Source organism: Cucurbita pepo, chromosome LG03 (assembly GCF_002806865.2).
Source record: "Cucurbita pepo subsp. pepo cultivar mu-cu-16 chromosome LG03, ASM280686v2, whole genome shotgun sequence".
NCBI lineage: Eukaryota > Viridiplantae > Streptophyta > Magnoliopsida > Cucurbitales > Cucurbitaceae > Cucurbita > Cucurbita pepo.
This window is the reverse complement of record NC_036640.1, coordinates 631,368-647,136: the sequence shown is the minus strand read 5'-3', so window position 1 is coordinate 647,136 and position 15,769 is coordinate 631,368. Positions and strand designations below refer to the sequence as shown.

General features: G+C 36.5%; 4 protein-coding genes across 6 annotated transcripts; 3 read left to right on the top strand and 1 right to left on the bottom strand.

Moving 5' to 3' along the window:
• On the top strand, nucleotides 1-1,947 carry LOC111791317 (probable ADP-ribosylation factor GTPase-activating protein AGD6). The gene is made up of 4 exons (XM_023672606.1): nucleotides 1-1,066; nucleotides 1,144-1,233; nucleotides 1,298-1,589; nucleotides 1,620-1,947. The coding sequence occupies exons 1-4, from the start codon at nucleotides 263-265 to the stop codon at nucleotides 1,844-1,846; spliced, it is 1,413 nt and encodes a 470-aa protein (XP_023528374.1). The 5' UTR covers nucleotides 1-262; the 3' UTR covers nucleotides 1,847-1,947.
• Nucleotides 1,948-2,550: 603 nt separating this feature from the next.
• LOC111790979 lies at nucleotides 2,551-5,291 on the bottom strand. Its single transcript, XM_023672129.1, has 2 exons — nucleotides 4,775-5,291; nucleotides 2,551-4,400 (listed from the first exon to the last, which is right to left on the bottom strand). Exon 2 carries the CDS (start codon nucleotides 4,220-4,222, stop codon nucleotides 2,714-2,716), a length of 1,509 nt encoding a protein of 502 aa, XP_023527897.1. The 5' UTR covers nucleotides 4,223-4,400; nucleotides 4,775-5,291; the 3' UTR covers nucleotides 2,551-2,713.
• Nucleotides 5,292-6,875: 1,584 nt separating this feature from the next.
• On the top strand, nucleotides 6,876-7,702 carry LOC111791144 (RING-H2 finger protein ATL33-like). The gene has a single exon (XM_023672375.1). It carries the CDS (start codon nucleotides 6,944-6,946, stop codon nucleotides 7,505-7,507), a length of 564 nt encoding a protein of 187 aa, XP_023528143.1. The 5' UTR covers nucleotides 6,876-6,943; the 3' UTR covers nucleotides 7,508-7,702.
• Nucleotides 7,703-8,175: 473 nt separating this feature from the next.
• LOC111791528 (beta-glucuronosyltransferase GlcAT14C) lies at nucleotides 8,176-11,183 on the top strand. 3 transcript variants are annotated; one of them, XM_023672914.1, is made up of 5 exons: nucleotides 8,176-8,972; nucleotides 9,730-9,805; nucleotides 9,898-10,013; nucleotides 10,246-10,770; nucleotides 10,971-11,183. In XM_023672914.1, the coding sequence occupies exons 1-4, from the start codon at nucleotides 8,423-8,425 to the stop codon at nucleotides 10,758-10,760; spliced, it is 1,257 nt and encodes a 418-aa protein (XP_023528682.1). In that variant the 5' UTR covers nucleotides 8,176-8,422; the 3' UTR covers nucleotides 10,761-10,770; nucleotides 10,971-11,183. The 3 variants fall into 3 exon arrangements, with proteins under 3 accessions (XP_023528682.1, XP_023528681.1, XP_023528680.1); XM_023672913.1 differs by having other exon boundaries at nucleotides 10,872-11,003; XM_023672912.1 differs by having other exon boundaries at nucleotides 10,246-11,003.
• Nucleotides 11,184-15,769: the final 4,586 nt, after the last annotated feature.

The following is a 15,769-nucleotide window of genomic DNA, read 5'->3' as shown; positions in this document are numbered from 1 at the left end:
ACGAACCGCTAAAAAGGAGGAGGTTTCGACGATTTGTGGAGGGTGTCGGTGTGTCTCGCCGAAACAGGAAGAGGTTGAAGCAACGAAAGAAGAAACTGATTTGAATTTGAGGTTGCGCTTTAATCGCCCGCCCTCCTTCCCTTACATTATTCAACAGTTTTTTGTTTACATTTTTCTCAGATTTTTCTTCTGTTTTCGGATTTTCCGATTACCTTTCTTTTTCTTTACTTTTAATCTTCGAATTCATTTGGATCTGATCGAAATGGCGGCGTCACGGCGGCTACGGGACCTTCAATCACGGCCGGGGAATAAGGTCTGTGTGGATTGCTCCCAGAAGAATCCGCAATGGGCGTCCGTTTCCTATGGCGTTTTCATGTGTTTGGAATGCTCCGGGAAGCACCGTGGCCTTGGTGTTCATATATCTTTTGTTAGATCCGTTACAATGGATTCTTGGTCTGAGATCCAGATCAAGAAGATGGAGGCTGGGGGTAATGAGCACCTCAACGCCTTTCTTGCGCAATACGGAATACCTAAGGAGACGGATATTGTGACTAAATACAATTCTAGTGCGGCTGGAATTTACAGGGATCGAATCCAAGCCCTTGCCGAGGGCCGATCTTGGAAGGATCCACCGGCTGTGAAGGAAAACATTGGAGCAGGAAAATCGAGGCCTCCATTGGCGCAAAGTGCTAGTGGAGGAGCAGGCAGCGGAGGGAGTAAGGTGAACAACGGAGGTTGGGATAATTGGGATAGCGACGACAATTTTAAACCGTCCAATGATATGATGAGGCGTAACCAATCGACTGGCGATGTTCGAGGCATGGGCGGCGGAGGGGTGCATTCCAGGTCCAGATCGACCGAGGATATTTACACACGGTCTCAATTGGAGGCCTCTGCTGCAAATAAAGACAATTTTTTCGCTAAGAAGTTGGCCGAGAATGATTCCCGGCCCGAAGGACTTCCGCCATCACAAGGAGGAAAATATGTTGGATTTGGCTCCTCCAACAATCATGTACCATCTCCAAGAAATGATCCCCAAAGTGACGTTTTCTCTGTTGTTTCTCAGGTATTATGAAGATTCTTCTGTTTGAATTTTCATTTAAGCTTGCTTGCTTGATCAATTGATGCATCGTTTCGTTTCAGGGATTTGGTAAATTATCTCTGGCTGCTGCCTCTGCCGCTCAGTCGGCTGCAAATGCTGTTCAAGCAGGCACAAAGGAGCTGACAACCAAGGTACTTACATTGAAATTGATATCATTATTGAAGAAGAATGAATTTGAATGATTTGTTTATACAGGTGAAGGAGGGAGGGTATGATTACAAAGTGAATGAAACGGTGAATGTTGTGACAGCAAAAACAACAGAGATTGGGCAAAGGACATGGGGAATCATGAGAGGTGTAATGGCAATGGCTTCATTGAAGGTGGAAGAGTACGCCAAAGATGGGATGAACTGGAAGAACGATGGGGGGCAAGGAAACGAGACTGAGAAAAATGAAGAAATTGAGGAGAAGGAGAATGATAAGAAAGGAGGATGGAATTGTTCTTCTGGTGGAACAGGACAAGCATCAAATTCTTGGGATGATTGGGATAATAATAATAATAATAATAATAATAATAATAATAATAATACCAAAGACAACAGCAAAGAGGAAGGAACAACCAAAGGGAGTGGCTCCCATAGTAATGATGGGTGGGCTGGGTGGGATGATCACAAAGATGATGGCTACGACGATCACCATTATGAAGCATCTGTTCCCAAAACTGTGGGCCAAAGTGGTCAAAGTGGTCAAAGTGGGAAGGCCGGTGGCGGTGATACATGGTCGGAGGGAGGGTTTCAACTCTGAGGTAAAACCTCCAATCATAAACACTCTGCTTATTATGTTGTACTTCAACAATTTAATTCTCTCTACGTTTGATTTGTAATGAATAGAAATTAATGACACTTCAACAATGAAAATTTATTTGGTTACAAAATTGATCTCAATAACCATTATTAAGCTAACTACTTTTTTGTTCTAACTCTAGTTAATTAACATCCTCCACATTTATTATACCAAATAAACTAGAAAATAATTAATAATTTAATAATTTTATTATTACAATGAATGGCAATGAAAATAATTAATCCAAGCTAATATGTTTATACAAAATATTAAAATTGAAAATCACAAATACTTTTTGGTTACACTCTTGATCACACTAGTGTATGCATACCGTTTTTGACACACATTGGTTCTTTCAACCGAGTCGGGACAGAATTTTCTCAATTCCAATCGATTCTTTTGAGTAATATATCTGGAAATTCCCATGGATTCTTTATTAACACCGTTTCGAACACAATGAGTACGTACATTCCAAAATAATTACCGATCTCAACTTGATAGATGATAGATTCCCCTCTGTATCGTCCCAATTCTACGGGTCCAGATTAGGTTCTTCTACTCATCCAATTTGGTTGGTTCAGATTTTGGAGGATATTTAAATCCCATAAGATGGGAAATTCAGGAGCATTAGCAACTCTAGTAATACGGAGCAGTATACGCATAAAAAAAGACTAATAATAATACAGTAAATTGAAAAAACAAAAAATACCATAAACAGATTGAGGTCCGTACAATTCTTATCTTGTGGTATAAGTTAGTAAACCGATCACAACAACCATGGCAACAAACAAGACAGCAACCTTTAATTCTCTTTCACAACTGAACTGCCTATCTCAACTTAATATTAGATTTCACGCCATGCAGTGGTCTAAGGCAAACATGAACCTCGTGTTCTTCTGAACCTTCCTGGAGTTTGGGGACCATGATCTCAAGAACAGATCCCGGTCCATCATAGTACGCTTCAATGTTAGCATCTTCAGGAATTCGAGTCAAAAGAGGAATCTCTCTCACGAATTCACCTGGAGGACAATGTTCGGTAGACGAATCTAAAAGCTTGAAAGTTCTATCGTGCCTCTTGATGAATGGTACTCGAGATGTACTCACACAAGAAACCTTTATAATACCATGTGTGAGCGTGTTCCTCCACGAAACTTTGACCCTTTGTAGATCCACAAATGGCAAACTCATAATTATTAAGTAGCCTTCACCGTCTTCATATATTGCCTTTGCAGCTGTAACAGGCCCGTGGCTGTTCTTCATAACTCCACTGAAGTCGTTCAACCACTGTACGCCATTCGAGTGCTTGTCCATATTCGAAATCCAGTCGGGAGGATTGACCATCAATGCGCAATCATCGTCGTTCATTTTAGGAGATGAGCTTTTCCTTCTCTTGCTGGTAACAGATGATAAATCCATCATATCACAGTTGCTGAGGGTTGACATCTGGTTTGATAAATTTAGCGTCGATCCGTTGAGCAATTTCTTCGGTTGAGGATTTAAAGCACTCTTGACGGAAGGAACTGGCCTCTCGAGTTCAAAATCTGGGCTAGGAAGGTTCCTCCATGAGCTAAAATCACTTGCTTCAGGTGGGATAGAGAAGTTAAAGTCTCTACCTGTTAGGTCTACCCATCTCTTTCGTAGTTCCTTGTCGAGAGACATTAGGTTCGGAGACTCAACAACCTCGATCCCATGTACACACTGAGGATTCGAGAGACCCCTATAATGCTTCCGTTGCATTCTATGTGATCGAACGAACCCTTTCTCAGCACCAAATGGGAAAGGAGGCTCGCCTTGGCGAGAATGCCCATTCATATAACTTCTAAGCTGCATTTTACCTAATGCATTTTCCGGCTTCTCCTTGAAAGCCCACATGTACATGTTCTCCATGTCATGTTGGACCATAAAAACATCGACCTTAAGATCCGACTTCTCGAATCCCGAAACACCTTTGCTGTCACGAATAATCTTAGCCTTCGATTTCTCATTTATCACAGGCTTGAAGTAGAAACTAAAGAAGAACCATGCACCCCAAATGCTGTCTACTCGCTTGGTACATTTTCTTACAACCTTTGGAACAGTAAGAAAAGTTTCAGTATCATAAACTTGTGAAGCAAGCCCAACATCTAAAATGTTACAATGATCAGAACTCCATGGCTGCAAAGTGTAGCTGCATTCATTCGACAAAGGTAAGTTTATGTCGGGTGGACGGGAGGGGACGATCTGTCTCTTCATTTCCAAATCCAGTTCTTCGTGAGACGAGGCACTTGGATCCATGAATAAAAGTGTAGATGGATGATGATTCTCTAGTGAAAGGGCTGTGAGGAGAGAATCTCCCATTTCAGCTCATCTCTTATGGAGCCATGTTTGTTTCTGAGAGTTCAATATTGAAATTGCAGATGCGAAAAAAGGAAAAAAAAAAAAAAAAAAAAGAACAGAACAACGCTGACTGAAGAAAATAACGCTGTAAACACTCTGACGATGTCAATCTCCAGTGTATCTTCCCTCCATCAAAACCCTAGATTAACCAAACGGAGAACAAATTGCTTACAGACTCGATGATCAAAGAATAATGAACAAAGAATCCCAATAGAAACAGATAAGCGGAAGAACAGCATCATAAACACAGAAGAAAATCCAATCCACAACAAACAGAAACCAATTTCTATTCAAACATCTACTTCTCAATCTCCATTGCCCTATATTGAATCGAAACCTACCTTAAAAAAAAAAAAAAAAAAAAAAAAAAAAAAAAAAAAAAAAAAANAAATCACTGGGAAACGCCGATTTCAGATCTCAAAATTCCCCCAAATCAAATCCATCATAGAAATCAACAATTACAAGAAATGGTGAAGAAAATCTAAAGAAAATCCAGAAATCGAAGGGATCTACCTTTTGGGATAAGCATCGGGAAATCGAGAAGTAGAAGGGCCTCCAAAACCCACAACAACGTTCATCTCCATTGCGTCGTCAACAACCATCCCTCCTCAATAGCTTCAGTTCTTCAATTTCTCCTTGTTCCTCTTCCCCCCTTCTTCTTCCCAACCCCCAAAAAGTAGAGATAAAATGGAACCAAACAGGGGCGCGGCAGGTTCAACAAAATGGGGAACGAGTGATTTTGGAAGCAGATGCCGTAGAGAGTTGCTTTATAGAGAAATTTGGATGGTCAAAACCAGAATCACAGCATATCCCACATTACAAAAATCTTTGTTGCCTTTATATTCTCCACTTTTTTTACTGGACATGGAAATATTTGTTATCAAGACAAACCCAAATAGCTCAACTTTAGATTTAGGAATAAAGTTTGTTCATACGCAATAAGATCACCGCTTCCCAACTCCCATAAAGTAAAATGGAGCTTCCTATTTTATTAAAGATTGATTTAAACAAAAGCCTAATCCCCACCCAGAAAGCAAAAAAGGAAAAGGAAAGAGGAAAGTGCAGAGCATTGTTACAACAAACAGGTGGAACAAACAAGTTGATTTGGATCAATGATTACGTTACCATAAGCTCTATTACAAATATTATATGATATAACCCATCTCCATTTTCTTCTCTCAATTTCATATCATAATTTAAACCTAATATATTTAAATCATTTCATCTAGAGTATATATAAATCCGCTCATATTTATAATAACCGACTAATAAAATTAAACGGAGTCTACCATTTAAGACTGCACCCACTTTCTTCTAAACCTATGTTATCTAAACCTTTTTCTAAACTTTCAAGCTATGATGTCAAACTTACTCGACAAACGCTGTCTTAATATTTCNGTTCCCTATCATCACAATAAAATATCTCCAATTTTTCCGCCTCAAAAGAAACCAATAATATACCCTAAGTCACACCTCAAAGCTTTACACTTATTTCTATTATAAATTATAAAGACTAAATTTAAATTTTATATATAATAATTACATGGTTTAAATTAAATATAAAAACTAGTGCTTATATTATTAATTTTACCATGATTTAGTTATTTGTAGTCTATGACACTAAATTTACCCATGATTAATTTAAATATTCTCTTTAGATTCAAATTATTCCTTTTATTTTCTAAAAATTAATAATAATGTTTTTATGTAATTAAATGTGTGTTCAACATAATTGAACATTATGTTAGACTTAGTCTACATTTAAATAATGACACTTTAAAGTCGATAATGATAAGTGGGTGATAATTTTGACTATGCCATGTTCCTACTTATCCCGCTTTTAAATTAAAAATGTTAATATATATATTATATTTTATATTTTTATGCTCCTTAAATTCAAAAGTGGCAACCAAATAAATATGACTTAAAATGTTTTTGGATATTATACATTGAAAAGAATAAAAAATGGAGGGTGTGTCCTTTATTGGTAATAGAGGTATTTTATTATTATTATTATTATTATTTTAGCTTTTCTTAATATAGAAAACAAAGTATTGTTATTATTATTAAATAAATAAAACTCATGTGAATTCTTGATTCTCAAGTGGGTTTGGTAATTAAATATAAATTTAATTTCTTATTTTAATTATTGACTCCTAAGTCCTACCTGCCTTCCTAACCCTTTGTTTTAATATTTTTATTTTTTAATTGCCCACCTCACTTATTAAATATTCACAATAATTCCCATTTTTTAAACACAATTATTTTTGTTCTCATTTCAAATGAATAGGTCATGGAAAATATTTAAAAAAAAGAATTTCTGGTCCTTATTTTTTTAAACACAATTATTTTTTAATTGGGCCTTAATGGGCCTTAACATCGTATTTCTGGTCCAGTAAAAGTAAATGGGCTTGCCCATGGCCCAAATTTCCAAGCTGCATAGCCATCATGCTGACGCAGCCGCAACCCCTCAATTATTGCTTTACTCATCCTTATTTAACCAAATATTTTCCTTACCTAATCGATTTATTGCTATTATTTTTTACAAAAAGAAAAAAAGAAAAATTAATTCATTTTATTAAGTGAAATTAATTTTGTTTGTTTCATTAAAAACTAATAATCTTACGAATAAAAATAATAAAACTCGAATCTTGTACCTGAGCTCCCAAATGATAAGAAACCATGTCCCAAATGGACACCAGCGCCGCCCTGATGAATCGATCGACGCCGCCGCACCCGACGACACATCGGACTAACGATTTCTCTCCAATTGAATTCATTCTCGGCCTCATCGCCGTCATCGCCATCCCCGCCCTTGTCTACTCCTTCTTCTTCGCCATCAAGTGCCCGCCAGGTCTCCTCCGCCTCTGGCGCCGGAGATCCGCTAGGCTCTCCGGCGCTCCTGTCACCGTTGTAGCCGGAAATCGTTCTTCTTATAGTGATGTGGCTGTGACGTTTAAGTACAATAAGGACGAGGTTGGTAAGGAAGTCGGCAACGAATGTCCTGTATGCTTGTCGGCGTTCGTTGACGGCGAGGAGATCCGGCAACTCATCGCCTGTAAACACTCTTTTCATGTGGATTGCATCGATATGTGGTTATACTCTCACCCTAATTGCCCGGTTTGTCGCGCGGAGATCGCCATCGCTGTTAAGCGGCCGATTAATAACCGCGCGCCGCGGCGACCGGCGGCTTCTAGAAGCGACGATTTCCATCAAGGACTGCCGGATGCCGGAAATTTAGTTTGAAATTCTTCTTCTTCTTCCATCTCTGTATGTAGCGAGATTCCGATTACTGCAAATTCGAACAAATTACGTTCAAATCTCATCTCGATTTCGTGAATTTCAGTGGATAGTTGTGGATTAGATCGGTTTCAATTCCACATAGCTTTGAAAATTAGGTTGTTTTTTATTCTGAAATTCAAAGCGCAATATTGAATTTTATCTTTATATTCTAAAAAAATAGAAAATTAATTCTAAAATTGTAACATTTTATTTTATTTTATTTAAATAAAAACAAAATGAGCCTCCATAGTTATATATGAAAAATAAGATTTAATGCATATTTAAATATAATATAAATGGTTATAAATTAACATTTTGGTTCTCATGAATCCATTTTGTTTTCATAGAATTTGGGACAAAATAAAAATAAATAAATAAGGACAAGAGTCTTATTATTAGTAGAAATTCTTGAAGAACAAGAAAATGAAACCCATTTTAACTAACATAACTGTAAATAAGTGCAAATTGGTTTAACAAATTTTTTATTTTTATTTTTTCTGATAAAACTTTTAATATTCGAATTTTTAAAATTGTAAATTGGGTGTGCAAGTATTGGTGACTAAATATTAAGCAGCAAAATAATAAATTAACAATTAATTTTTTTTTTCTTTAATTATATTTTCTTCTTACCAACCAAGTAGGCCACTGACCGGTGCGCCGACAGCTCACTTTTACCTTCCGAGCTCTTTCTCAAGCATCGAAATCTTCAAACACGCCCGTAAATCCATTTTCATCTACGATGGTTCAAGTCCAATAACTCGACTCAGCTTATTTTGAGTTGTAAGTTCGGATCGAGGTTTTGGGTTTAAGCTTCTAGCAACCAATTTGAGTCAGTTCGTCTTCAGAAATCGCATTCCAATTTGAAATTGGTAAGTTCATATGAAGAAGAATCATAATCCCTATTATCCAGATCGGAAATGGCTGATGTCGTTGGGGGTATTTTGCTTGCTGTTTCTGATATTCATTCTAATTGTTACTCCCGGGTACCCTAAATCTTCTTCCGACGCCGATTTTTCTCATGGCACAACGAGATTGGTATTAGACTCCGATGGGAATGAAATGCTAGAGCTAGGGCTTCCTCCATTGCCGAGATTTGCGTATTTCATATCAGGAACCAAAGGAGATGGTGGATCGATGAGGCGGCTTCTTCAGGCGGTATATCACCCGAGGAACTACTATCTGCTACATCTCGATCTTGAAGCTTCGGATTCCGAGAGACTCGAACTGGCGAAATATGTGAAATCGGAGAGTGTATTCAGAGAGTTCAGGAATGTGATGGTTGTAGGCAAGGCCAATTTGATCACTGATAAAGGTCCAACTATGATTGCTTCTACACTTCAAGCAATTGCGATATTGCTGAAGCGCGCTAAGGATTGGGATTGGTTCATTAATCTCAGCGCCTCCGATTATCCTCTGCTCTCGCAAGACGGTAATTTCTTTAGCTCATTTCTACAGTCGTTTCTCAAGTTGAATGTTATATAGATAGTCGAACTGGCATTTGCTTGTTCATTGAGGTCGATTCGGACTAAAATTGGTTAAGAATGTAATTCCTGGCATTCAATTTAGTTCATCGAGCTTGTTAAGTGTATATCGATCATAAACTATTGGATCTCGCTTTATTGCAAACATTCCCCAATTTTTGTAAACACGATATTGATTTCAGTTTTGCCATGTTCCATGTATATATGTTCATACTAAAATTGGAATAAGTTAATACTAAGTATAGAATTCAACGAACTTTCTGTTTATTTTGTTGATATTTAAGATTTTATTAGTTATTTTTTGACTTCCCATTCAATTTCTTTTTGTGAGTGAATCTGAAAACTCAATAAGAGATCAATTGGTAAATGTCTAAATTTTCTTAGGGTTAAGAGGCTGAGTTCTTGGTGTTCAATTCATAATCTGCTTAAATATATTGTTCAGTTCCTAGATTTTTGGGATACTTGTTATGATCTTGCTCCCTATTAAAGTTTGTGAGGCTACAGACATTAAGCAGCCATTTTCATTACCTTCCAATTCTGTTCTGGTTGAATTTTGTAAAATCATGTTGCAAGAATTCAGAAACTCTTCTTTTTCTGTGATGCTGATATTTAGGAAGAATAAAGGAATTTGCAGTACTACGATGTTCGACTCGTGAGCTTTATTGTTTTTTGGGTCATGTAACTGAATATATGTTCATGTTCCAGATCTTTTGCATGTATTCTCCTTCTTGCCAAGGGATTTGAACTTCGTTGAGCACTCGAGTAATCTTGGTTGGAAAGAGTAAGCCTAGTCCTCTTCGTTGCATCACGATTCACAAATATCGGTTTGGATGTGAACACATTGTTATCTAAATTGTTTTATAACTGATCTAGGGACTTGGGAGCCAGGACTATAATAATAGATCCTGCCTTGTATCATACAAAGAAATCTGGAGTGTTTTGGGCAAAAGAGAGAAGATCAATACCGTCATCGTTCAAGTTATTTACCGGTAAGGCATCTCCACCCTTTGGATGGTTTATTATTCTAGATATTTCCACGTTGGACGAGATATAAATCGAGCTAAACTCAAGTCAATGAGATGAAAAGTTGTAGACATTAGCAGATTACCGTTTCATTTGGTGTCGTAGAATTTAGGAGTTTGGACATTAATTTATCCGCTCGAGTAGTTCGACATTGTTAGAAGTAATATACTCGGATAATGAAAGTCTTTACCATGGCAGGATCTTCATGGGTGGTTCTCACAAAGCCATTTTTGGAATTCTGCATATGGGGATGGGACAATCTCCCTCGGACTCTCCTCATGTACTACACCAATTTCTTATCTTCTCCAGAGGGTTACTTTCACACCATCATCTGTAACCACAAGGACTACCAAAACACTACTGTGAACCAAGATTTGCATTATATGAAGTGGGACAATACCCAAAACCAGCACCCGATTAATCTAACGTCTGAACATTTCATCGACATGGTCCAAAGCGGTCTCCCTTTTGCTCGGAGTTTCGCTGAGAATAGTTCAGTACTTAACAGAATAGATTCTGAGCTTTTAAAGAGGTCGAACGGGCAGTTCACACTGGGTGCTTGGTGCGTAAGGAACTCGGTTTCAGAGACGGGTCCGTGTGTGGGCTACGGCAGTCCCCATGCTGTTAAACCAACCAGCAGCTCAAAGAGGCTGGAAAAGCTTCTGATGAAGCTTCTTGATCATGAGAACTTCAGACCCAGACAATGTAGATAATCTGGCAAAGGTATTGATTCCTCTGTACAGAAAATTTGAAACAACAGTTATTTTTGGTTGTATGAAGTGAAATTATAGGATTTGTTATAATTTAGCTTTTAATTTATTTAGGGCCAGGCCCAAACCTCATATAACTTGGGCCCAATTTTACTTGGGCTTCGAAGGTCGATGTCACTCTCAATCGCTGTAAGACTACTTGTCGTTTTGCAGAATCCAAAGCCACCAAGACCAAACGTTCGCCCATTTGTTGTCGTTCTACGATTCATTGAAGAAAGGCCTCTGCTTTAGGCCATGACGTCTGCCAATTATGATCCAAAAAAGAAAGATAAATACTCTTCCTTTTCTTTTTATTGTGAGTGCTTCCTCACGCAAGCATCCATATCAAAATAATAATAATAATATAAATTTTATAGTTTTTATTAATCATTTTAATGTGTTTAATTAAAACAATATACATCGTGCCAAAATTACTTGTTTACCCCTATATGTAAATCAAATTACTTGTTTACCCCTATATGTAAATCGTGCTTTTAATTTATGTTTAATTATTGATTTTAAATGTTAAATTTTTCCCTTCAAACGAATCCAAAGAGAAAAGGAAGGTTTTTGTGTGTGTTCATTGGATGCTTATAGGGTCAAAGTTAATGGGCGAAAGAAGAAAACTATAGGTTGAAAAGGGGTTGATGCTAATGTGAAGTAGGCCCTTCAACTTGTTAAAAAGATGTCTATTTTTTTGACAAACCCATTTTAAAATTCCCACCAATACTTTTCTTCTTATATATATACACGTACGTACGTACATACATACATCAAATAAAATTATTATTCAATAAACCCGCTCTAATGACTACTTCTAACAACGAAGAACTGCTACGTATGGTGTACCAACCTCTATGTGAGATTTCGGTGTAAAAACCTCTCCCTAATAGACACGTTTTAAAATCTTGAACAAAAGGCTAAAAATGACGATATCTGTTAGCGGTAGACTTGAGTTTGCTTAAATAAGACCCAAAAATACTCAACTTCTCCCTACCCAAGGTTATATACTGTTAGCCGTTGTTATTTCTCTTTTGCTTGCTTATATAACGTCTCTTTCAAAAATCTCTCTCTGCCCTCGTTTTCTAAAACCTTCTCTTAAAACTAAGGCCAGAGGCTCGAGCATATGTCAGTTGCCCGCAGGCGTCGCAAGAATGAATTGGCTTAGCTCATTTGTCGTTGGAAAGTGAGTGCCGCACAATCGCAAATCCGCTGTCATTAAAAGTGCGATTGTGACAAGTGGCATAAAGTTAAGGGATGGTATAAGGAAACATGGGTATTCACCTCTATTTTTATTACCCATGTCGTGTTTTTTACTTCTACCATCTAAACAATAAATAAACAGAATTATCTTTGACATTTTCTTCGATGCTAAGTTAGAATGGTCAAACAAGCTCGTTACGAAACGATTAAGTAATATGTTGTGTTGTTTTTAGGGTTTGATAGAGATAGGTCCACTAATGGCTGGGGGACCAAAATGCAAAATTTGTTGTGTGTGTGTGTGTGATGTTTAATTGGGAATCTCAAATGTGTATGGGGCCATGGTTGCATGCATGATTGAGTTGATGTGGGATAACCTCTGAACTTCACCAAACATCCTTCATTCTTTCGTAGAGAGAGATAATAAAGTGAAAGCTGCTGCATCCCAACTGTTCATAAATACATATAAACAGCAAATTAAGTTGTACCATTCCAAACATGTTCCAGATACATGTCTTCCATCAACATATTCAAAATGAACATAAAACACGTTGAACGATGTGTTGATGTAACTATATATATATATATATATTGTTTTTTCTGGTTCTTTTGTATAATTACGATGCGATTATCTCGTAATAATTGTCAAATGTTACATAATTATTTCCCCTCGACAAACCGACCAACCACTAGATTTTGTGTTGGAAATTAAAAAATATTTATTTAAAGAAAGAAAGAAAAAAAAAAAAAAAGCAAAAATGGGAGTTTCTTTCCAGAGTGTGTGAGTGCTTTATGCGCTCTTAGTAAGCGCCCTCGATTTTTGTAAAAGCAAACTAAAAAAAAAAAAAAGAAAAAAGAAAAGAAAAGAAAGCAGCTTAGATTCAGCTTTAAACTCATTGCTAGCTTTTGACTACCACCCTTTTTNAGAGGCTCGAGCATATGTCAGTTGCCCGCAGGCGTCGCAAGAATGAATTGGCTTAGCTCATTTGTCGTTGGAAAGTGAGTGCCGCACAATCGCAAATCCGCTGTCATTAAAAGTGCGATTGTGACAAGTGGCATAAAGTTAAGGGATGGTATAAGGAAACATGGGTATTCACCTCTATTTTTATTACCCATGTCGTGTTTTTTACTTCTACCATCTAAACAATAAATAAACAGAATTATCTTTGACATTTTCTTCGATGCTAAGTTAGAATGGTCAAACAAGCTCGTTACGAAACGATTAAGTAATATGTTGTGTTGTTTTTAGGGTTTGATAGAGATAGGTCCACTAATGGCTGGGGGACCAAAATGCAAAATTTGTTGTGTGTGTGTGTGTGATGTTTAATTGGGAATCTCAAATGTGTATGGGGCCATGGTTGCATGCATGATTGAGTTGATGTGGGATAACCTCTGAACTTCACCAAACATCCTTCATTCTTTCGTAGAGAGAGATAATAAAGTGAAAGCTGCTGCATCCCAACTGTTCATAAATACATATAAACAGCAAATTAAGTTGTACCATTCCAAACATGTTCCAGATACATGTCTTCCATCAACATATTCAAAATGAACATAAAACACGTTGAACGATGTGTTGATGTAACTATATATATATATATATATTGTTTTTTCTGGTTCTTTTGTATAATTACGATGCGATTATCTCGTAATAATTGTCAAATGTTACATAATTATTTCCCCTCGACAAACCGACCAACCACTAGATTTTGTGTTGGAAATTAAAAAATATTTATTTAAAGAAAGAAAGAAAAAAAAAAAAAAAGCAAAAATGGGAGTTTCTTTCCAGAGTGTGTGAGTGCTTTATGCGCTCTTAGTAAGCGCCCTCGATTTTTGTAAAAGCAAACTAAAAAAAAAAAAAAGAAAAAAGAAAAGAAAAGAAAGCAGCTTAGATTCAGCTTTAAACTCATTGCTAGCTTTTGACTACCACCCTTTTTAAGTAATGCACAAAAATGAAGACACACACCCNTCATTAAAAGTGCGATTGTGACAAGTGGCATAAAGTTAAGGGATGGTATAAGGAAACATGGGTATTCACCTCTATTTTTATTACCCATGTCGTGTTTTTTACTTCTACCATCTAAACAATAAATAAACAGAATTATCTTTGACATTTTCTTCGATGCTAAGTTAGAATGGTCAAACAAGCTCGTTACGAAACGATTAAGTAATATGTTGTGTTGTTTTTAGGGTTTGATAGAGATAGGTCCACTAATGGCTGGGGGACCAAAATGCAAAATTTGTTGTGTGTGTGTGTGTGATGTTTAATTGGGAATCTCAAATGTGTATGGGGCCATGGTTGCATGCATGATTGAGTTGATGTGGGATAACCTCTGAACTTCACCAAACATCCTTCATTCTTTCGTAGAGAGAGATAATAAAGTGAAAGCTGCTGCATCCCAACTGTTCATAAATACATATAAACAGCAAATTAAGTTGTACCATTCCAAACATGTTCCAGATACATGTCTTCCATCAACATATTCAAAATGAACATAAAACACGTTGAACGATGTGTTGATGTAACTATATATATATATATATATTGTTTTTTCTGGTTCTTTTGTATAATTACGATGCGATTATCTCGTAATAATTGTCAAATGTTACATAATTATTTCCCCTCGACAAACCGACCAACCACTAGATTTTGTGTTGGAAATTAAAAAATATTTATTTAAAGAAAGAAAGAAAAAAAAAAAAAAAGCAAAAATGGGAGTTTCTTTCCAGAGTGTGTGAGTGCTTTATGCGCTCTTAGTAAGCGCCCTCGATTTTTGTAAAAGCAAACTAAAAAAAAAAAAAAGAAAAAAGAAAAGAAAAGAAAGCAGCTTAGATTCAGCTTTAAACTCATTGCTAGCTTTTGACTACCACCCTTTTTAAGTAATGCACAAAAATGAAGACACACACCCATTTATATACTCTTAATATTAATTAATTAATTAAATAAATAATAATAATGATATAAAATGTGATATTCACTGTCCTGTGTACCTTGTGTAATTTAAGTAAGTTTAGGGGGGTTTTATATAATAAGTGAGGAATTTGAGGGTGGAGAACCCAATTTTGTTTCTTTCTTGTAAGTTTGTGCAATTTCACGCAGTCGAAAAGTGCGTGCAATTCAAACATGGAAGCTAAGAGTGGGACCCACACGTTACTGACAAAACAGATCTTTGTCGCCTTGTGATGCGTGTCAATACTATACTCCCAGCGGTTTATTTTTTTATTTTTTTTATTTTTTTTTGTTCTTTTTCTTGAATATATTCANGTATGGGGCCATGGTTGCATGCATGATTGAGTTGATGTGGGATAACCTCTGAACTTCACCAAACATCCTTCATTCTTTCGTAGAGAGAGATAATAAAGTGAAAGCTGCTGCATCCCAACTGTTCATAAATACATATAAACAGCAAATTAAGTTGTACCATTCCAAACATGTTCCAGATACATGTCTTCCATCAACATATTCAAAATGAACATAAAACACGTTGAACGATGTGTTGATGTAACTATATATATATATATATATTGTTTTTTCTGGTTCTTTTGTATAATTACGATGCGATTATCTCGTAATAATTGTCAAATGTTACATAATTATTTCCCCTCGACAAACCGACCAACCACTAGATTTTGTGTTGGAAATTAAAAAATATTTATTTAAAGAAAGAAAGAAAAAAAAAAAAAAAGCAAAAATGGGAGTTTCTTTCCAGAGTGTGTGAGTGCTTTATGCGCTCTTAGTAAGCGCCCTCGATTTTTGTAAAAGCAAACTAAAA